At 42.1% G+C, this 23,104-nt stretch overlaps 1 protein-coding gene across 2 annotated transcripts in view; it reads left to right on the forward strand.

The window, feature by feature from the left end:
* LRIG1 (leucine rich repeats and immunoglobulin like domains 1) overlaps positions 1-23,104 on the forward strand; it is a 228,965-nt gene that overhangs the window by 105,274 nt on the left and 100,587 nt on the right. For both annotated transcript variants that reach the window (XM_078661486.1, XM_078661487.1), the window contains exons 4-7: positions 11,342-11,479; positions 16,873-17,016; positions 18,148-18,291; positions 21,522-21,665. In XM_078661486.1, the coding sequence (XP_078517612.1) occupies positions 11,342-11,479; positions 16,873-17,016; positions 18,148-18,291; positions 21,522-21,665 (570 nt within the window). The remainder of the gene's footprint in view (positions 1-11,341; positions 11,480-16,872; positions 17,017-18,147; positions 18,292-21,521; positions 21,666-23,104) is intronic.

A 23,104-nucleotide genomic window follows, 5' to 3' on the forward strand; every position in this document is an offset into this window, starting at 1 on the left:
GGCTTTGCCACTCTCATTAGCTTGCTTTTTATTTGTTGGCTTGTGTGGGATTGCCTTCCTGTTCTGTGTTTGAGCCTTCCCTGGAGCATAGACTTTTTACTTGCGTCCTTCACTGCTTACTTTTCGGGAACTACACTTTTCCTTTTGGGTAAGAACTCCATGATAGTGCATGTGTTTTCCAGCTGTCTCTTGTGTACTTCTTCCCCGATCCCGCCGTTGCACCCTGAGTCGCTTTCTCTCTCCTGTGTGCTTGTCCCCTTCTCAGTCTTGGGCACCCTGTGCCTGCTTCTCACCCTGCGTCGCTTCCTCCTTCATGTGTTTTACCCTTGAGCGGTGCTTTTCTCCTCCCACCTTTCCAATCCCCATTGCTGCCCCATCCCCCCAATGCGCAGTCTTTTCTTTTTTACATGTATGTGTGTGCGTGGAGGAGCAGGCAGCACATTGCTTCCACACCATCTGTCTTAAAGACTTTGGATCTGTAAATATATTACATATCGGATCAGCACATAAAAAAATATAAATGGGGCCTGTGCCGTTTTATAGGCATGCTTTTTGCCAAGCTGCACAGCATATTGCTGATGGCTAAAAGGCATTTACAAAGTCAGAAAGTTACAAAGGCATGACCTAGTGGCTATGCCAATGCTTGTTTAAGTAGGTGAATTGTCTCTACAAATTCACTAGTGATGGCAGTTGTTCCGATGGCTGAAAGTTCAACTCTAGTTGGGCATGTGCAGGGATTTTTTTTTTTTCATTGTTCAATATGAACCCATGTGTTTAGTTTAACAAATGTGGCGAACGCTGAAAGGTCAACCCTTGCTTCAAATTTGATTCCTCCCTTTAATAGTGCTCAGTCTTGTGCACTTTACATTACAGCTTAAATGTAAAAAAAAAAAAAAGTCCATTCAGTCTTGACATGTGTCTCGGAATCCCCCTTTTCAGCTCTCAGAATTTACTGTAGATAAGGTTAGGTTTTTAATTTACGTAATTTTGACAGCATGGGTTTCCGAACAGCTTATACAGGCTGTGAACCTAAGACATTTCCAGACCGATTTGTCTTAAAAAACACTGTGGTCTAGACACAGGCATTTTGGGGTATGCAAATTAGTACTCCTAGTTCTTTTTAGGTCTCGCCTAGGCAGGGCATCTGCTGTCTCTTTGAGGCATGCTGTATCTGGAATATGGACTTTAAGCACCACCCATCGTTCTAATTGGCTCCTTTTACTGTGTTTCATAAATGGCTGCTTTTCTTTGGTTAATATGTCAGTCGTCTACTTGGGGTGGGGTGGCTCTGAAGCTCTCGATCTCCCACCAGTGTGGGCCACAGTAGGTGGCATTCAGCGTTTTGTGATCATCATGGGCCTCCCCAATCCCAACAGCCAGAGCATTCTTTCCCACAAGCTCGAGAAGTGATGTGATAGGTGGGCGCCTCTGGCAGTTGGTATACTGCCCTGAATAGACTATTGACACATTAACCAAAGAAAAGCAGCCCTTTATGAAACACAGTAAAAGGAGCCAATTAGAAAGAAGCGCCCATCAAGCCTAGGATCCATTTTCGTTTCCATGAGATTGACTAAAGATTCTCCCCATTTGATACATAATCCCTCGCCATCCCCCTCATTCCCAAAATATGTGCATATACGTCCCCATTTGCCTCTAGTGGATCATCTTTGAGATTTACCGTGTACACAAAGTAGTCAACGTTTTGCCCTGAGCTTTTGTGCTTGGCTGTTTGTGGAATTGGTGCTAGATTAATAATTGTGGTGCCTGCCCGTCTCCAGTTAGATTTTCTTCCTCCATAACATTTTTTTATGGGACATACAAAGATTGGATGTCGGGTTAACAGACGCCCTTTTTGTTGGTATAGCTAACATATGCCACCCTTCTGTTTTCTGTCCCAAACCAGCTTGCTCTTCGGTCACCAGTCCATGACTACGCACCACCTCATGACTACCGAGCACCTCATGGGTGCCTCCGTTTCCTCTGACTGACTCCAGTCTCTGGATGACGGAGCTGTTTACCCACAGCCTTACCTCTGCTCTTGTGCTCCCTGAGAGCACACATTTACCACCAAACCGTTACCTCAGACAAGTGGATGTTGGATATTATCCAACATGGTTATTGTCTGGAGCCGACTTCCACACATCCCATTGTTCCACCTCGCAAACAAATGGAACATCGGGCACTACTCAAAGCCAAAGTCAAAGCACTCTTGCTCAAGGGGACTATAGAACCCGTCCCCAACCATCACCAGAGTACAAGAGTATACTAAATATACTTCCTCATACCCCAAAAAATGGGTCCCTTCAGCCCACTTCTGACCTCAGACCCCTAAATGAATATGTCCTTTCACAACACTTCCACACGGTAACCCTTGAGGATGCATGACCATTATCAAGGAAGCCTGCAGGCCTACCACTTGTGCATGCTACGCTGACAAATGGAAAAGGTTTGTCTGCTATTGTCCTTCCAAATAAATTGACCCTTTTCAGGCAACAGTACAAAATATTGTCTGTTATTCGCTTCACTTACACATTCCTGGCCTAGCCTCCGCCTCCGTACGGTTGCATCTAGCTGCAGTAGCTGCCTATATTCAAAATAGGCAAAATCTATCACTTCAAAATGCCATTGATTTAACGCCTCCATAGAAGGCCTCAACAGAGTGATTACAGCATGGGTTTCACTGGAACCCTCATGGAGTCTTAACATTGTGCTCATACGACTCATGGGCCCTCTATTTGAGTGCTATCACACATGCCCCCTTCAATTTCTCTCTTGGAAGGTGGCATTTTTAGTTCCCATTGCATCACTCAGGCGTGCAAATTAACTTCAGGCATTAACCCTGAAGAACCCTTCTTCCAAGTTCATTGGGATAGGTTTGCCCTCCACACCAACCCTAAATTCCTACCAAAAGTAGTGTTTTCCTTCCCACTCATTCAATCAATCGCCCTACCTGTCTTTTTTTCCACAGCCAGACTAGTTTGCGGAGCAGGCTCTCCATCCTTTAGATGGCAAAAGAGCCCTCATGTACTACATTGATGGAACAAAATCTTTTAGAAAACAACTTTTTGTTGCTTTCTCTCACCACCCAAAAGGGATGGCTATATCCAAGTCCCGCATTGCCAGATGGATAGTTAATTGTGTTCAAACATGCTAAAAGAACTTTAGATTCTCCCCTGTAACTCGCTCTACTCGCAAGAAAGGAGCCTCTATAGCCTTCCTAGGGAACATCCCAATAGCTGACAGATGTAAAGCAGCTACCTGGTCTACACCACTCACTTGCGCTAAATACTGTTGTGTGGATGTTCTAGTATGCCAAAAACTAATGTTGGTCAAGCAATGCTACATACAATTTTCAAAACCACTTCAGCACCCACAGGCTAGCTACCACTTTTGGGGAGGACTGCTTTACAGTATACGCACAACATGTGCATCTACTAGCACACATGCCTCAAAGTGAATATGTGACTTTTCCTGTAAACATCTGGTTGTGGCATGTAGTGTTGTAGATTCACATGCGCCCCACCCTTCCACAGGACACCTGTGGTTGTTGCAGTATCTCTTCATATCTTCTTTTTTTCCATTTACCTATCACTTCATTTCACACTCCATCCTTACCCACCTTGCCTGAAAACCATCTAATAATGGAGTCAGTGCCCATGCACATTATCACCAAAGGGAGGAGTCACTCTACTGCATGGCCCGATAGACTTCTTCACAGAAAAACAACTTGCACATATCCGGACCCAACACTAGATAGCAGGAGTATGCACAGCATGTGAATCTACAGCACTACATTCCACGAACCGATGCTTACTAGGTAACATTTTCCTTACTTTGTATGGCCAGGGTAAATATTTGGGTCGGTTTAAGACTTCACCTGTTGAATAAGAACCACATTGGCACAGACTTTTCTTGCAGCAGATTTAACCCAGGCCTAACTGTTATTGTAGATGTTTGCTCAAATAAGTCATATATGATAGATCTCCTACACCAAATGTTATGCATCTACTTAAGTTAGGATAAAAAATACTATATGTTCATGAGTGTTTATCACTGTACGGATTTCGAACAAACCAGGATCTTGTACTGCAGCTGCACACCGGAATTAACTTAAGTGTTCTTCTCTTACGTTATTAAGTAGGCCACAATTGCTGGTGCTTTTTGTGGCTCGTCCGCAGAACAAGCTTTGTGTGCTTGTGTTCAGTTTTATTTTTCAAAGCGCTGGGCTAAAGTAGGTGCTTGTCTTCTGGATTGATGAAGGAGCCGAAGCTTGTGGTGTGCTGTTTATGCTTGAATTCTCAGTATTAAAGGAATGACCATAAGGGTAGAAAAATGTAATCAAGTCGAGAAAGGTTTTGAACAAATTATCTTAGTATCATACACAGTATATAGGAAAATGTACCCAGCTATGCTTTGTTTGAAATGCAGCGCGGTGAGATGGAGCAGGGCTCGCAGCTGAGGCTTTGACATTTTCCAGCGAAGCCTGAGACTCTTGGTACAAGTCCATTTTTCAAGAGTGGGATCACCGTTCATCGCAAGAGAGAAGCCATATGTGTGAGCAATTTCCTCCCAGTCCAATGCAACTGTTTTGCATGTGAGAGAGTGGATTCACTCATGGAAATCCCCTTAAAACTAGAGGTTTTTTTTTATTTCAAAATTATTTTATTGAAAAAGAAGATTTTACAAGTATAATACAATACAGTACAGTAGTGTTGCGGGGGCATAGACATATGATCTCAAAGCATTTGTTGTATGTAGTTACATTTGGTACTGATTGTTGATTTGTGTGGCAGGTGTTACGTTTGCCCCTAAGTTCTCTTGGCTGAGAGAGAAAGAAGAGAGATAGAGAGGGGGGGGGGGGCGCAGTTGAGCCCTGGCCTTTGTTGGCCTGAGGGGGTTTGTAGGTCTAAGGGGGTTTGTGTGCTCCACAGTTTACCACTCTATCCAAAACCCACACCTTACCACTTTACTCTACAAATATGATTCTGTTTCAAAATAATGTTAAAAAAACTACTATTACTGAAAAAGAATTCACCAGGGATACCTAAAAACAAAGCTGCTTCGAGTATTGCACTCTTACTGTATATCAAGTGGCATCATGTGTCTGTAGTTATCACACAACCCTATCTAGGAAGACCTGTTAATATCATTATAAGTTTGACTGAAATATAATGGGCTGCCCTAGAAATTCAGTTAAAATTATATTCATGTAAGTGACACCAAGTATAGTGTGGTAATCAGTCAGCAGAATTTTCTTTCAACCATGGTATTCGAGAATTATTGAGCACTACTCCATGTACGTGGTGGAATGTGTTTTGCTTCTAGGCTTTCAAGGGGTGTCTTTTGCTATACATTTGCGAAATGTTCCTACCTCCTCATCGAGGTTAATAGTTTGTGGTCACTCTTCAGCTTGTCTCTGAACAATTACTTTTGGCCTTGGGCCACTAGGACACATGTTTCTGTAGCAAGCTGCAATTTGGAAGAAAATTACATTTGCAGGTAAATTATAGCCTCCTTGTTCTGTTTCTTGCAGTCTCCGCTTGCAGTGCACCACAAGTACGAGTTGTAGTTTTTTTTTCTGGTCAGATTTCACCTTTGCTGTGTTTTGTTAACTCTACTAACAACATTGGATCTACTTATTAATATGCTCTGGCGAAATAAAATGTACAGGTGTAATTTTTGGCATTACCGTTGTTACGCAAATTGCCTGGTGTTAGCCATGTTGCATAATTGGGACTTTCGAGTTAAAATTGTTCGTATTTGGTCGCGAATAAACTGAACACAAGCTGCTAGCATCAGGTGTGATTGTTGCTCTATTTTTGCTCTATTTTTTTGCGTGAAATGCATCCTCACGACCAAAATTGACACACTGTTGAATTTCACAGTACAAACTAGTGCAAAATGCTCAAAGCTGACTTTTGCATTGTAACTGGTCATTTTTGCGGGTGCATTTCTTATAATTTCCACACAGAAAATTATGCAAATTTCGCCCTGGTCTTTTTTTTAATTTCCAGATCTTGATCTTATCCCAAGTACATTTCCATGTGCAATCAAAGAACTAACATACCTTTAAGTGATTCACTTTTTCACGGGCAGGTTTGCTTCACTTGAGATTCTTTTAGCTCCTTAGTAAGGTTTTCTTAGCTTTGCAAAATGGAGGTCGGCTGCTAACTTGCCACATTACTAGCCATAGATAGTCTGCAATATTCTTCATAAAATTTGCACTGCAGGCCAACATTACCTTTAAACTAGACCGTTTTCCTACCTGTCCATTTTTAGGGCTCGGGTGAACGCGCGGAAGCGCGTCTCCGCCGAGGCTCTTTTGTCGGCATGTGTGCTTCCCAGGAGACAATCCTGGCCGCGCGCATCGCCTTGAAGGCGATTTCAAACTGACACGCGCACGCGAACGAGCGCTGCGGCCTGGCGCTGTCTCCTGGGAAGCACACACGCATGCGCATACACACACACAAGCGCCCACGCACATACATACAGAGACACCCACCCCCCCTCCGCACACATACACTCACATGCGCGCACACACACGGGTGCACCCCCCTCTCCCCCGTCGTCGCACACATGCATACACACACAGGCACACACACAACGAGGGAACCGAGCGCCCCCCCCAGCCCTTTGTAATTTACCAGATCAATTCTGAGGGACTCCGCTCTCCTTCTGGCGTCGCAAGACGCTTTCACTCCACCTTCTTTTCCGGTTACGTACGCAGCCCCGCCCCCGTCACAGGCGACTTTGCCTGACTTATTATTAGTCAACCATCATGCGCGGTGGGTGTGGTTTAAATGACAGACTCTCCCCGATTGGCTGGGAGTAAGATGCCAGCACGCTCGGTTGCTTCTCTCCTGTGCAGCTTGCCTGTCTCCCGTAATTGTGCTAGTACGGCGGGAGCCGGTACGGGCGGCTGGAGATAGGTCGGAGGTCCCGGTGGCGCGTGCCCAAGCAGCACGTAGTGGCCTGGCTAAGTAAGGCCGAGTGGGACCAGGTGCTGGAGGATCTGTACTGTAAGGACTGCGAGCGGCAGCGCGCGGCGCTGCACCGGATCTCTGCCTGGAAGAGCCGGTGAGACTCACGCAGGAGTAGTTGTCGGTAGACCGTAGATATTGCCAGATGTAATGAATAAATGAATTTTGACCTAGTTATCTGCGTTCTGCTTTAATGCACAGTTGTTTGAATAATTTAATTTAAACCCTACATGACTTCTGTGGAAGTTGTAGTCCTACTCCTGTTCTTTGTGCATCTTTACGTTGGACACATAAGTGCATCAGCACTAGTTTCTGTTGAAGCTCTTTACCCCTTTTTCAAATAGTTGCATTGGTGAACTAATTAAAGCAATCTAGTTTTGCTTGAAGTCTTTGGCATAAACCAGCCACGAGCAAAAGGTAGCACAGTACTGCTACAAAGATCATACTTTGTAGGTGCTGGTAAAGGGGCTTGAAATGTGAGCCAGATTAAAAAATACATTGTGATATGTGAGAGATAAGTGTGAATCAAATTTGCAGTTCCACTTAATTGTGTTTTAGAAAGTTAGCAGTTGACATTATTGTTCGTTATCGTCATCATTTAGAAAATTATAATTGGATAATTTCTGAATAACGGCGGTGTTTTTCAGCGAGGTGCACTGTTTTCCCTATTGTTGACATCAGACAGGAATTCGTGATTCAAAGAGCATGAGGTTACTTGATCCCAATCAAGAGGAAACAAAATGTCTGCATTATGCTGAATATTGTTCAACACTGCTAATGTTTATATGGGAATGCATGTGCAAAAAGGTAATGAAGTGAAATTAATGTAAAAAGTTAGTATGTGAAAGCCTTGATTTCACAAAGATGTTTTTCTGTTAACATACAACCTTTATTATCTTTGGGTAGTTGGAAATCCTGTTTCATTTTGAGGTAAACAAAGTGAATATGACATACGAATCAAGACTTGACTTAGGGTGAGGTGACAGACTTCACTTAGGTTTCTTCTGATATTTTTTCTATAAATAATAATAAAATACTTTTTTGCCAAAGCTATTGGCAATGTAAATGACAATGCCATTTATTTATGATTTAAAAAAACAAAAAATAATGAGCAATCCCAATAGCTCTACTTTTAATGCTGCCGAGACCATTGCATTGTAAATGCTTGTTTTCCTTTGGTGTTAAGTAAAATATTTGGTCCCTCCGATGTTAATCTACAGATTGATGCTCTACATACCAAAATTCATAGAATTAACTTGTATAATACAGGAGGCATTGTTGAAGCTAATAGGTTTAACTTTTGCACGTGGGAAACCGAAATAATAATTTTTAAAAAATCCCTGCAACAACTATTTTTTTTCAATGTGCATGGAGGAGATAAAGAATTACAATTGTGTTGACAGTGTACTGTATATATGTAAAATGATCCCTCATGCATTCCTGTGAAGGTGGAAGTAGATTACCAGACAACCAATAGAAACATTAAGATATAATACTCCTGTGTGTTGATCGAAGGTGTGATTGACAATGTACCAATCGAATGTCTGAAGGTTGCTGAGCCAAACAAACAATGGTTGTAGAAGAGTGACTCAAAGCACCTTAAATTATGAATAGATCACAGTATGTTCTTCCTGAATGGCACATCGCACCATTACATACCAAATTTACCAACCTCTAAACTTAAATGTACTCTTTTGTCAAAAAAACAGATGGTGCACGCCAGAGGTAAAGGGGACAGAAGGAGCTGAACTAGTCTACATTTCTGAAACCCCAAATTAAAAACTCATAAGACTGTAATCCAAGCCTTGCCCCTAGACGGTGAAATCTTATCCCAGAGAAGATCAGACTAAATTTGGAACTGTTATCATTCAGAAAAGACTTAAGGGCTCACTCTTTAAATTACTTAACATCTTAATTCTCATTTTGACACTTAATGTGATACCTTCATCAATCTGTTCAATCCATTACTAAGTAAATTACTGCACTTACTATGATATTCACAGCTTTCTGACAATATCTAAGCAGATGTTCTATAACTTAGGGAATGTAGATGGTGTTTAGTAATATATGGAATCAGTGAAGCTAGCGTTTTCCCCATCACTAGGAGTGTGCTGCTGTCTTTAATGTAGTTTTGATGTCTTGCAGCATGGTCTCCGTGAGTCTTTTTTGTGCAGTGTTTGGCTGTACCGCTGCAGCTCCAAATAGGGAAGCAAATATTGTTGTTAAAGTCTGTATTTAAATTATTAAAAGAATACCAATTAAATATTCAGATATTGAGAACATTTTCTGCATTTTTTCGTCTCGGGTGTTCTTACTAACCGACTCAGCCTTATATATAAAGTTCAATTCACTCATTACAATGTCCTGCTCCATCCTCAAATTAGTTTTCACAAAGAAGTCTAGCATTGTTGAGTCTTTTTTTACTGTGTATGTTACATTGTATAGTGCCATAAATGTATTTAGTGATCATAGTAGGGCTGTACTATCGCATAAATATTTCACTCATCAGTATTTTACATCCCGGGGTTTAGAAATGCAGAATTCTTAAAGCTTTCTCCTATTGTTTTTGGACTTTAACTTAAGGTAACCCAGATTGTAAAACCTAATCTATCTTACTAAGGCAATGGATAACATAAAGTAGTACCTGCAAATAAATGAGGTTTTAGATGTTTCGGCATCCTAAAAATGTTACGGAAGTTCCTCCCTTTACTGTCCCTCCAGCACAAGAAAATCACTGTGCAGGCCCTTATAGGGTCTCTGCTTGATTACGTGAATGCTCTTTATTTGGGTCTTCCTAAATATCTGATGGCCCGACTGCAGGTTGTGCAGAATTCGGCCGCCAGGGCCATTTTTGGACACCCTCGTAGGGCGCGGGCCTCAGAGCTTCTAGAGCAACTCCATTGGCTTCCGATCGCCAAGAGAGTAACTTTTAAGACCCTGACTCTGGCTTTCAAGGCGCTGCATCGAATTGGCCCAATCTATCTGTGTAATCGGATCGCCTTCTATGTCCCCAGAAGAACTCTTAGGTCTGCCTTTGAGGCCAAAGCGGTGGTTCCTTCCATCAGGCGCATTCGAATCGGAGGTCGCTCCTTTCGGTACCTTGCGCCACGTTGTTGGAACGATCTCCCTCGATCTTTAAGAATGGCTACCAATCTGCTAGCCTTTAGAAAGGAGCTAAAGACCTGGCTTTTTTCTTTGTAAATTCTGCCCTTTCTTGGAGCACTGCTATGCTGTATACTTTTCCTTGTTTCTCTCTTCGCCAAAGCGCCGGGACACTCCTTGGAGTAGCCGCACGCTATAGAAGAGCCATTTTAACATAACATAACATAACAGGGTAGATCAATATGGAGAGACTTGAACCAAACGAGCGAGGAATGCTTCCCCTCACATCTCCCTGCAATCAAATTATACCTAGTTATTTGTAGGCCCTAGGCTACAAACTGCATGTGCAAAGGCACATTTTGCATTCAGAATGGGCCCATCGACCAGTAAGATTCCTATCTGTATTAAAAACAGGTCTCCATCCTTAGCAGAGGAGTGTTGAGAGGCAGAAGTAGCATCCTATAGTCCTGGAAGGACCATTGTTGTATGGCGGCGTAGGTATATTTAAATACAAATAGGAGGTTGTGGATAGCTAAGTGCAGCAGTCAGGTTTGTGTATTGCAGGGCATTTCTAGGCGAGTCAGAATATGTTGAATTTGATCTGTGCACCTGTAGGTAGCCAGTGGAAGTTTGCAGTGTCAGGATAGACAGATTTCTTCATTCTCTGGCCGATGGTTAGTTTAGCACCTACATCTTGTTCTTTTGTCAAGAGCGCATTCAGGGAAGCCGAATAACAGGCCTTTGGCATAGAAAAGTACACATTGGCTTAGCATAGCCAATGGCTTATGTGTGTAGATCACATTTGATGCAGGGGAAGTTCTTGGAGGAAAGCACTCTTGGTTACTGTGTTGATCTTTATTGACGTGCTTCAGTATTACTGAAGGTTTATCATTTACTGAAACTTTCCAGGATGTGCTCCATCTTTGGAATCTGGTTCATTCAGAATTCATTGTAAATCATCAAGCAGACTGTAATTGTATGTATTTCGGAATCACAGTTGCAAGGATCTACTCTAATAGCTCCATTCTGATAACACGAATCTTTCTAGGAGTAGTTGTGGTTTGCTCCTGGCATTCCAGGAGTGAGATTCTCTTAATCACTGCTTTTTCTTTGTGAATTGTCCATTCAACCTGCTTGCACTCAAGGCACTCCACAGTACCACAGCTGTATATTGAATGTATTTTCTCTCTTTGAATAATTACCTGTGGAGCAACATTAGTAAAAGAAGTTAAGCTAATAGTGGTACTGTTGTGTTTCAGGAATCACAATAAGATCCAGAGCATCGAGGCAAGCCTTCTGAAGCCCTACAGGTCACTGGAGACGTTGGACCTCAGTTCCAACAACCTCACCGAACTCCGCTCTACTTCTTTTCCTCAAGGCCTTCCACTAAAGGAACTGTAAGTGTCTCGAAATGTAAATGTGGTCTGCAGTAAACTTTCTTAAAGTTAAGCATTGTGCTTGCTAATTATTTTTGGGAAAACATTTGTGAGCATGGTTGCATGAGAGTAACGTGCAAATGCAATATCTATTTCAAATTTTATAAAGCACAAACTAGCAATAGTAAAAATAAATTATTTAATTCCATCACCGGGCTAGTATATTTATTTATTTATTTATAGAGTTTTGTGCAGCATAAACATGACCCAAATGTATCAGACCACTACACAGAGTAGGTGTAGCAGCAATTACATGAGTAAATCTAGATAGAGTGGCAGTATGTAAACGAGATACATGTGAGAACATTAGAATATGTTGACAATACAGTTTCGAGTAGACTGTGTGTGTGTGTATATGTATGTGTGTGTATGTATGTATAAATGTGTGTATATATATATGTGTGTGTGTGTATGTGTGTGTGTGTGTGTGTGTGTGTGTGTATGTATATATATATATATATATATATATATATATATATATATATATATATATATATAGCTTTATTTAATGTGGATTAAATAGAAATACATAATGACCATATATACATTTTTACTACAGCCAGTAACAGATATATATGTATATCCTACTGCGGCACTGAAGCTGTTATGTATTTATCTTTTATGAATTCATTTGGTTTCATGGAATCATTTGATATTGAACCATTGCTAACTAATTATATAACGATGACTTCCAAAAACTTTGTCGATTATATAACATTTATTGCTTCACAGAGGTGAGTCGTCCTTTTTGTTAGGAAACAGTATGTATAGCAGATAAGTGTTCCTGCGTCCCCGTGACCTAATCCTGTGGGAGCATGTACGGGCCAGCAAATTTCCACTATCGAGTTAAGCGGCACCTGTGTCAGGAGCCGCAGACTGTCAGAAAAGCACAAATTGGGCTCTAGCGCAAAACGTTAAGAGACTGTTTTAGATATAGACCAAATAACCTCGTGTTCAATACTGATGCAAGAAAAGGTATTGCAGAGGTAGCACGGAAAAGGACAGACTGAGGGTGTCAAACTGCAGCACAAATCTGCATTTCACCATTTAGTTAGAATTCCGTTACAAAAACAAACATGAAAAGTAATCCATTAAAAAATCGCCCCTGCCAAAACTAGCTATTTCCAGTTTCTGCATGAAATGGACCCCCACACATCTGCACTCCTGTAGTTCAGAATGATTTAGGATGTCAGAGTCTCAGATTAATGATAAACTACCCCAAAGTCCTTCCTTCATTTCCACATTCTCCGCCTACAAAATGAGGTTAAGGTCGAATCTTGAGGAAATGAGTCATTTTTCACTTATTCTTCTTTCCTTTGATCTTACTTTCTTAGATCACAGCCATCTCCAGCCCACCATTGCTCCATGAGCCCTGGGCCCTCCATCCAACTGCTCCTTCTATCCAGCACACTACTAGGGACACCAGCAGTACAGTAGCAGATGATTTAGTGCAGACTAATTAACCAAGGGTACACAGCAGTGTGTTATGTGACCTTGTGATCCATATTCCATCAGTCTTGTTACTGTTGCATTGCAGCATTTCACGCACCTCTTCCCCCTGTGGTAGGTATTTGGCCACATGCTGCAATCTCCTAGAAGCATGGTTCTGGCAGTAACTGCAAGTCAGACACTTTCCCGACCTTACTCAAGCCCTTATGCGGCTTTTGGAAAGAAGCAGATATAAATAAAAAAATAGACATGAACTTTTTTCAAACGAGAAGCAATGCGTCATATACAGGGGTGCTTGCACACCAAGCTTTTCTAAATAATGCTGAAAAATCTGTTCCTACCTGCCTTTTTAGTGCCTTTTATAAGGCTCTATATGGCTGCTAAGATTGTTCTTTCACACACCTATAGAACTTCCGCTGTAGCGTGATGCACACATTATTGTTTGTACAAGTCACCCTAGTCCCAAAATTATCATTAAGACTCCTTTGACTGCTAGCTGACTTTGTTTGATGTGGATCCTCCTAAGTGATGATCTGCTGCTTGGATCAAATCAAGCATCCGGTAATTCGACTGTACCCAGCAGCTGCTTGCAGCGTCCATATAAGTAATGGACATATATGACCGTACATGACTTTTTTGTCCCCATCCTGTTGGGTTGTTTCTCACTGGCGGCTGCCATTAGTCATCAGCACCATTTGAGATTTAGAGGGCTCAAATGGAACTACTAGTCGTGAATGTAGCACAGAAGATTGTGGCATCTTGCAGGAAATTATCTACTTCATACTCTTGGTGGAATATTCGAGATACATTAAGGATACAGAATACACACTCCTCTAGGTTCTGGCTCCCTAATTCTCCTGGCTCAGCCTCCAGTTGCTAGTGCCATCTGGTAACCGTAGCACCAAAAGAAGTGTGAAGGCACATAAAACAAACACTGCATTTTTAATTCTAGACACAAGAAGGAATCTGATTAAAAGCAAATGCAAGATAGTCACTGTCCATTGCATCCTTTTTATGCCCTTCTACCTATTTGTGAACCTTGTTCTTTCAGCCTCCTATCTCACCATGGGATTTAGCACACTAAAGTTGCCACAAGAAATCCAGGGCGGTGTGTAGCCTAGCTGGGCAGCAAGGTGGCCGCTCGATAGAGGGCTCTGGCGGCCGATTTCACAAACCGCCATTAATCTGGCAACAGCGAGCTAAAATCTGCTGACATCTGTACTGGCAGCCACACAGCAGCAGAAGTGGAGGAGTTGTCCAAATCCCATGGCTGAAGTGAGTGTCCGTGCGCTGCAGCCTGAGCTGAGGCCCATGCCAGGCTCCGGTGCCCCGTAAGGCCCGCTGCCGCGTTGCAATCTGTGTGGCATGGCCTGTGCGCACCGGCCCCCGGATCGTGACTGAATGTGGACAGCCCAATGAGGGGGTGGATGTCATCGATAGGAGCTGTGGGATTTGAATGATGCCGGCCCCTCGACTCTGCGTGGGTACCTGGCGGCCTTGTACTGCCGCCCACCATAGTAATCTTGCAGCCTGGTTGCCAACCAGCTGAGACGCAGGCTTCTCACAGGCTCTCTCCTTTCTGGCCTGGATGCCTACATGTATGCAGATGATGTCACGCTCTATATTCGTAACACAGCTGAGCACCTAGCCCCTATTATACGTGAGGTCATAAGATTTGGTGGATTTTCAATCACAGACTGCACACAGCACTTCTCCATGGAGTACGACTATAGTGGGCTTCTGACCCGGTCCAATATCTAGGCATTTGGCTTAGCTGGACCTGGACGAGCTTTGGAGGGGTAATTACGGGTGTCCTGTGGCCTGGCCGGTGGATAGTATCATGGTGTGGTCTTGCATTCCACTATCAATGTCTGGACGGATCACCATAGCAAAAATGGTAATACTCCTCAAATTCCTGTATCTTTTTTTTAGAAATTTACCACTACTCTTTATGATCCAATTCCTACGTTGGTTAAGATCCAACATGGTTGTACTGACCTGGACTGGTAAACAACCCAGAATTTCCTGGGTAATCTTCACTCTGGGCTAGACCAGTGGGGTTGAGAGTCCCAGATATGACACTATATGTACTTCAAGCAGAAGCACAATATGTACATTTCTGAAATTATCCTACGCAATTTCAGTCACATACGGCCATTGATGCGGACCATACTGCACCATGCCCTCTGACTACATCACTGTATCTCCCTTACAAACGCCCACGGAGGACAGTTGACACTGTGGAATGAACGCGTTGGGCATGGGATGGCATGTAGAAGCGCACAGGGCTCTCCTGCTAATACGCCCCTTCTATACCCATAGGTTGCAACCCCATTGTGCTGCCTCTGCAGGATGTGGGTGCTAGGGTTAGTGAACATGGCCTAGTTCAGTTCTCAGAACTTTATCCAAATGACCACTTTTACCTCCATTTGAGGAGCAGGAAACCACACACCCCTCTGCCCTTGAGATGGTTTATACCATCAACTTCGGGCGACTTGCTGTGTGCTACACGCCACATTCCACCACCTCGCCCCGCACCCTTCCAGTATGCAACATATTCTTACTAGCCCATCCCCATGCAAGTTAACTACGCAACTCTACTGATTCCTCTTTAATTAACGCACAATGGTCCTACTGCTGTGGGCAGACTGTGAATCTGTCTCCATGTTATCGATTGAGCCTCATACACTTTAAATTTGTATACAGTTTATATTCTACCCCTCACAGCTCCTCTGTATGGGACTGATCACAGATGCACACTGTATTCACTGTGCTGCACCTCGGGCCTCCTTCCTGCATCTTGCATGGGACTGTCCGTGAGTTGCGGCCTTCTGGTCTGAGGTGTGTTCTACTGTGCAGGCCATTACGGAGCTGACCCCCTGACTCTCATTACCCTTGTTGGTCTTCTGGGGTATGTGCAGAATATGCCTGCTGAGGATCGTAAACTCACTGCTATGCCTATTTTGTTGGCCAAACCCAGGGTAGCTATGCATTGGGAACGAAGGCTGGCTCCTGCCCTGGAGGCATGGCTGAAAGATGATGCCTATTTTCGGGAACAATTGTCTCACTTCTGGGAACTTATGCCACCAAGATCCCGCCCCAAGAACATTTGGGAGCCCCTCCTTGCCTTTCTAAGACTTGGAGAATCCCCGCCATCGGCGATCGAACAAAACCTCTGGTGGTATCCCTCACTCACTGGGGTCCTAAATACGAATGTATATTCTACCTTGTGAAGTTTGATGACCCATGTATAACTGGCAATGTTGCAAATGCTTTGAGTGGTGGCATTTGCTGCTCCGATATTTGTAGCCTGACTGGAGGGTTATTCATGGCTTGAAATGGACATTGTCACAACTGTACTGCTAAATGCCGTTTTGTCATGGGGTTGATGCTTATTGTGTATCCAATTGTTTGTGCCTTGTCCCCCACCCTCCCCCCATCTCTTTTCCGTTTTCCCCCCACAGCCTTAGGATTTTGCTGTAGCGTTGGTTGTTTGAATACTGATAAATACATTTTTAACAAAGTTTCCTCAAGACATCATAAAAATACTGCATTATCTCTTCATCCATTTAGCTCCCCTTGTTTTCGCCTTCCACCCTCACGTCTCCCAAAGTGCAGCATACCCCCAATGAAGATCCTTCCTTTGGTCCAAGAATCAATCAAAATGAGATGATGTAGGCTATAACATAACCTGGTAAAAAGCTGCTGGAGCGACTTGTTCGCTTTCTGCTAAAACACATTTGTGATATCCGCAGATTTTGTTTGGGGTTGAAACCAATTCCTGCTCTCCTCTACATCCAGGATAGATACACTTTTATAGTTAAAGCTTTATTGGGACATGGTAGTTAGATGTTCAACTGTGCCTTTGACCTTACCAACGTGTTATCTGAAATGTTCTTTTCTAGCTTCTTGGCGAGCAACAAAATCGTTACCTTGGAGGTTGGTGCTTTTTCTAACTTGTCTCGGTCGCTCCGGAGCCTTCGTCTCAGTAAAAATCGAATCACTCACCTTCCTGTCAAGGCATTCAAGTTACCAAGGTTAACCCAACTGTGAGTAGAAATGCACATCTTACTTCATGCTTGGTAAAGTTCTGGTTAGGAATGGTGTTCTACGGACATGAACATAGAATAAAGCTACCTCCACGTCAAAATGTTATTTATAGATTTGTCTAGAGATGATGTATGATCAACTAGGCTAACATAACTGGCTTCTATTCAATTTCGTTAACTAGAAGATTAGCATTTCCAATCCAAATTTCTGAAATTATAGAACCGTTTTAAATGTCCTACTCTGATTATTGTTTTTGAAAGTGTTACTGTTCCTGTGTTCAGTCAAGCGCCCCCAAATTCCTGCACCCTTTAAATTCCTTGAATCTTTAAGCTCCAGGCTCACTTGCTCTCTCTAGTATTAAACACTAAGTTTTTAAAATATCTTGCGTTTTGGGGACTTGAGGGGTCTTTGGTGTTCTCAATGAAATCTATCTTTACAGTCCTACACCCCTCTCTGTATTTTAACATGTTAATACATTGGGGTTTGTGTTTTCTCGTAAATGCGGTTTTATTACCATTAGTTGCATGTGGGGGCATGTAAAGGGCGTCATAGAAACGCATTTAAATGCTCAGACAGAACTCATAAATAAACTACAACTTTTCATTGCTAATAAATGTAACTTTAACAGTCTCCAGGAGTAAGGTGATCCAAACCCTTGTTGGAGAACTGCAGAGAGGTGGTGTTTGGTGAATACTTATTTATTGTAGAAAGGCACATAAAAAGCCACCTCAGAACATGCATGCTTCACTTTCTCTTCAGTGTTTAACGAGAGTGACACGTCACATAAAGCTTCCTCAAAGGCTGGCTCCACAAGACATATGTATTGTTCTATACTAAACCAGTTGTGGTGTGAAATGCTGTTGGCAGAGGGGAAAATGGTAATTTGTCTGCTCATGAGGAGAGACTTCATTACTAAGCTCTATAATGAAAAGACTTTTTTTTTCTCGACACTCTTGAAGGACTTTTCACAACTTTTTTGTGGTTTTTATGAATTTCAGGTCTTATTGTAGGTAAACAAATAGTTTAAAACATCTGGGTTTCGATCAGTTTGTGACTGCACTTGTTCATCCTTGGTGGCAACTGGTGAAGTTGGCCATCCGCTTTACTAATTCAGATCCCTTTACTTGCAGGGAGCTGAACCGAAACCGCATCCAGCTAATTGATGGATTGACGTTTCATGGCCTAGACAGCTTGGAAGTTCTGAAATTGCAACGCAACAACATCAGCAGGTTAACCGATGGTGCCTTTTGGGGTCTTTCAAGGATGCAAGTCCTGTAAGTTGAAGCAAAATCTTTTTGTTTATATGCTGGAATTACATAAATGTGTATATTATTTGCTCTAGAAGGGAATGCCATCAGATGAGGATCAGCATTTTTCATTTAATATTCCAGGGACATTTCCTCCTACAGGCTTTGAAAACAGGCATTACGTTTGGTGAGGGGGTTTGATGTGTAGGCTTGTAACATTATTGTGGGTATTGTATTGAAGCCATTGCTCTCAAAATACTGATTCTGCGTGAAATGCTTTTTCTCAATATTGTGAATTTTTAAAGCACTTGGGTAGAGCACATTGCAAAGCTATGGGATGGGTCAGCGTGTTAAAGGCTCCCTGCTTGAGAGATGCACTGATTAGAATATCACAACTTCGAATCCGGTAAGGCAGAGTCAGCCTTCCATCCTTGTGAGATGGATACACTTAGTGCCATTAAGTTGGATAATAGTAGCACTGGATATTTACAATGCTTAGAAACAGCAGAAGTGTGGTTTGAAGCTTACTTGTTAATGACCAGTAGAAGTCTATATTTTTTCTGAGCTGCTTTGGTGCTCCTTTTGTAAGGAAATCTAAAAGATACTCAAGTTTGCATTTCTGTTGAACCCTGGAAGCACTCGGCTTCCACCCAAATTTGATTTAAACCTTCCATGCTTCTCATTTTCTTTACGGTGTGATTGACTCCTCCGGAATAGTGACGGCTGTTGTAATGTGCAAAATGTGTGCAGGACAAGAATCTTTTACAATACACCAACACCTGCAATACTTGTATAAAAGTAGTTATCTAGTTTACTTATTATGATCTAGTTGCAACATCACTTCTCACCTGTAGAAAGAAAATGCCATTACTACTCTATTGTAATAATATATTACCTACGTACATCTGTTTGTTACCACACGTTGTAGGCCATTGCAGTATTGACATTGATTATTACTGACTGTCCAGGCTACACCAGATGTGGTGGTTACACACACTTTGTGCATTGTGTTATTTGTCAAATAAAAGAAATCTATTCCTTCAACCTTTGTCCCATGCCCTCTCTTGTACTCCTCTCAAACCTTTTTGACTTCTGTAAACTCCCAAGCATTCGTGTCAAACTTTCCCTTACTTTTCAGACAATTCACCCAACTAACCGGCGCACATGTCTATTTCTCACAATATCAATTTACAACTTCACTTTTCTTAGCCTCTCCCATCTTTCTGTCCCTACTCAAACACTACAAAATGTTCAAGAACTCGAGCACAAACTTAAAAAACTTACCACAATTAATCCACAAGGGAAATAAGCACCTAATACTGATATACTAACTTTTTAACTTTAATTTTAATCTTGGGTTCAGGAGTAGCGTGCTACTTACCGCAAAAGCGGGTAGTAAGCAGTATATAATTACAAGTACTAGTCAGTTTGATACACTTTTATTCCACATATCTGCAACAGAGGGTCCCTTTTAGAAGAGGCAGCAAGAGACTAAAGATTTAAGAGGGTTGTAAGAAGCATAATGTGTTGGCCCCATATATAAGAATAGAATACTCCAGTGCTGTATGTTAAAAAAGGGCCATTCAAAGTCACTTCGTAGTTTAATAGTCTTAAAAATAATTCACCGGAGTACGCTGCCCTTTTCTATACCAGGTCCCAAACGCAATCTGTGCGATCTCACTCCAGCTTCTAACAGGGAAGCATTATTTTAAACACCGGCCCATTGGTGTCCCTAGATCCTAATCCCGCACATTGGGGCCCGTGTTTTGAGGTGTAAAAGATTCTTGCATGGATACAATACTGTATATTGTTGTTTCTGACTTGATTCATACCTAGCAGTGAGCAGAGTGTTCAGAATTGGACAAATGTTATATTTACTGGTGGCAGTTCTGGAACCAGTGTTTTTGTGACCAGTAAAGAATTTTAAGAACCTATAATGAACCAATAGGTTAGTTTTTTAAACCTAAGCCATAAATGTGAATGAGGTAAATTGCAAATTGTGACATTCGATTGGAGGCCACTACAGGGATGTTGTCTTTCTTGGGTCAGCAAATCACCATGTCTATCATTGCTTTAAATAAAGCAAACGTATTTTCTTTTAAGTGCAGCCCATTTTCCTAAACGAAACTGTTCTGAAGTAAAAATAAATAAATATAGATATATAAAAAATAAGTTTGAGTATGCGGTGATCTGTTAGACCCCTGCCTACTATTCAACGTAAGTTTCAATTCACTCGAACGTTTTTTTTCTCCGTTTATTTGCTCTGCAATAATGTTGGGTATGTCTTCATTATAACTCATCATATAGCACGCAGTGCAAATAATTCTTTTTACACTTAAGTCTGTGTTACTATCAAAAGCAACCTATTTAATCAACTTCAGACTAATGGGTAGATTGAGTTGAACCCTGCGAGGATTCAAGTTCATGCCTTGCAGATTAGGTGCAGCTGATTGCAGCCACTGCATAGATCACCAAGCTATTTTACAAGGTTTGCAATTTGTGATTTGCAGATTACATAATGAGCTCAACAACAAAATGATTAACCCAGCGACCTAACTTTTATAAAATCTAAATCTGTGTCCTAGAAGTTATACACAGTGACCTGTAGCAACTGTGCAGTGATAATTCAAGCCTGTGCTGACACATTAGCTGATGTCTTTTACAATGATTGCACCCTGAATCCTACTGAGACTTCTGTAGCAGGTGCCTTTATCAAAGTCTTTCTTTAAATGCAGCCTGTGACAAGTAGAGCAAAGCAGAACAACTTTTCTATTGAATGTTTCTGTATTGCCAGTTGATTTGGGGCCATCTGCAAGAAGCAGTCCATAATACGTGGCAGACCACAGGTTGCCCGCTATTGACCCGTTTCCTAGCGACACTGACCCTCAAGACTTCTTTGCTCCACAAAACTCCGCCCCCTTTCAGTCGCAGCTTCTGGGGTGCATTTTCTCGATTTCCAACACTGGACTATAGATCAAACTAGAAAAAAGATATCACCTGACGGGACAGTCAAGAAGCACCATAGGATTTCTGAAGAGGTGCTCTTAGACATACCTTGGGAACCCTGAAACAGATTGTCCGAGGACTTTCAGTTCCACAGGACAAGGCAGAACATCCATCTCCAGTTCCATTGTAAGACTGAGGGTTTGTTCTGGGCTGAGAAATGTACCATTTTGCTCCAATCCAGGCTGACAGCAAACCAGGTTTTACTCCATTGAAATGCTGGTATGTAAATTTTGCATTTTTTGTCTCCTTAGCCACCTGGAAGACAACAGTCTGACTGAGGTGCATGGCGGATATCTCTACGGCCTCTCTTCTCTTCAACAGCTTCACCTCAATAACAACTCCATCTCCCAAATCAAACCGGATGGGTGGAGCTTTTGCCAGAAGCTGCTGGAACTGTGAGTTTTTCACTCGATTAACAACCACCTACTTGAGAAATTGGCGCCAGAACTTGACAATAGTTAAGTGTAGCATGCAAACAAGCTTTGAGCTCGAGTCTTACTTTGTCGTAAAGTTGTCCTAAAAGGCGTAATTACAACCAAAAGTAAAAAAAAAAAAAAACATAATTAACATCACATCTGAATACAATGTGCTGTAAAGGCTGTTGAACTTGTGTAGGAATTCATCTTGGGACTAAAGTGTTTATTCTTCCAGCGATTGTTTCCAAAATAGGCAAAGTGGGACTATACAGTGTGGTGAATAAAGGCAAGTTATTTTGCGGGTGGAAATTATTTTTTTATCGTAATGTAGCAGACACACTTTACACCCACCTTTAAAAATGTTAATATTTTCGTCTTGTGCCCTGGCTCATCATTTAAACCTTACCGGGTTGTAATGTGGCTTGGAACATTTGTCTTAATTCTTCCTTAGGTTTCTCTATTTCTGTTAGTTTGTGAAGTGTGCTCATCGTCCCACTTGTCTAGTTTTGTGCTTTGTGAAAGCATTTTAAATTTAAAAAATGGAAATGGTGTTAGTGACCCTTATCGTCTTAGGCTGCGTTCCAGGTTTATATTTTTTTTTCAGAACTCCCCATTTGACCTCTACTAGTCCCTAATACACTTGCAGCTAGGCCCATGTTTTTCCCTTGTTTATCAGTCACTTGCAGCTATGCCCATGTTTTTCCTTTGTTTATCAGTCAATTGCAGCTAGGCCCATGTTTTTCCCTTGTTAATCAGTGTCACTTGCAGCTAGGTCCATGGTTTCCCGTGTTGATCAGTGTTACTTGCAGCTAGGCCAATGTTTTCCCTTGGTGATTAGTGTCACTCTTACTGTGTAGAGATGAAAGGTAATCTCTTAACTCTGTAGGCCCTAAGTCTTGTGGCATGTTTTACCAAGAACTATTGAAGTTGAACAACCGCTTGAAGTTCAACAATTTTTTTTATAACCAAATGTTATTATTTTTTCAGTATGTAAAATAATAAATCCATATCATGACCAAGTACACACGTTGTTCCACAATTGCAACATTTGTGGATATGTACCAGTATATTAACTGAAGATCAGCGAAACATTGAGGCCTACAGGGATGGATCAGCCAACCCAATGTACTCCCACCATCTGCCCCATATGTTTGTGTGTTTACGTGAGAATACACAAGAACAATAGATCGGCTCTTCCATTTTCGCAAACCAATCCATAGTTACTCTCCAAGCTGAGAGATCCGGACAACAGTCTGAGGTCCAGTTGCAAGCTATGTCTCTTTTAGTCATTAGGGTTGCAAGACCCAAGAGAGTTCAGTCTCCCAGCGGTCCTCCCAAGTCCACTAGGATACCTAGCAGGGTGATTCTTGGGGTCAGTTGCACTGGTCGATGTAGCACATGAGAGAGTTCAGCCTTTA

This window comes from Lissotriton helveticus, chromosome 9, assembly GCF_964261635.1.
Source record: "Lissotriton helveticus chromosome 9, aLisHel1.1, whole genome shotgun sequence".
In the NCBI taxonomy this organism is placed as follows: Eukaryota; Metazoa; Chordata; class Amphibia; order Caudata; family Salamandridae; genus Lissotriton; species Lissotriton helveticus.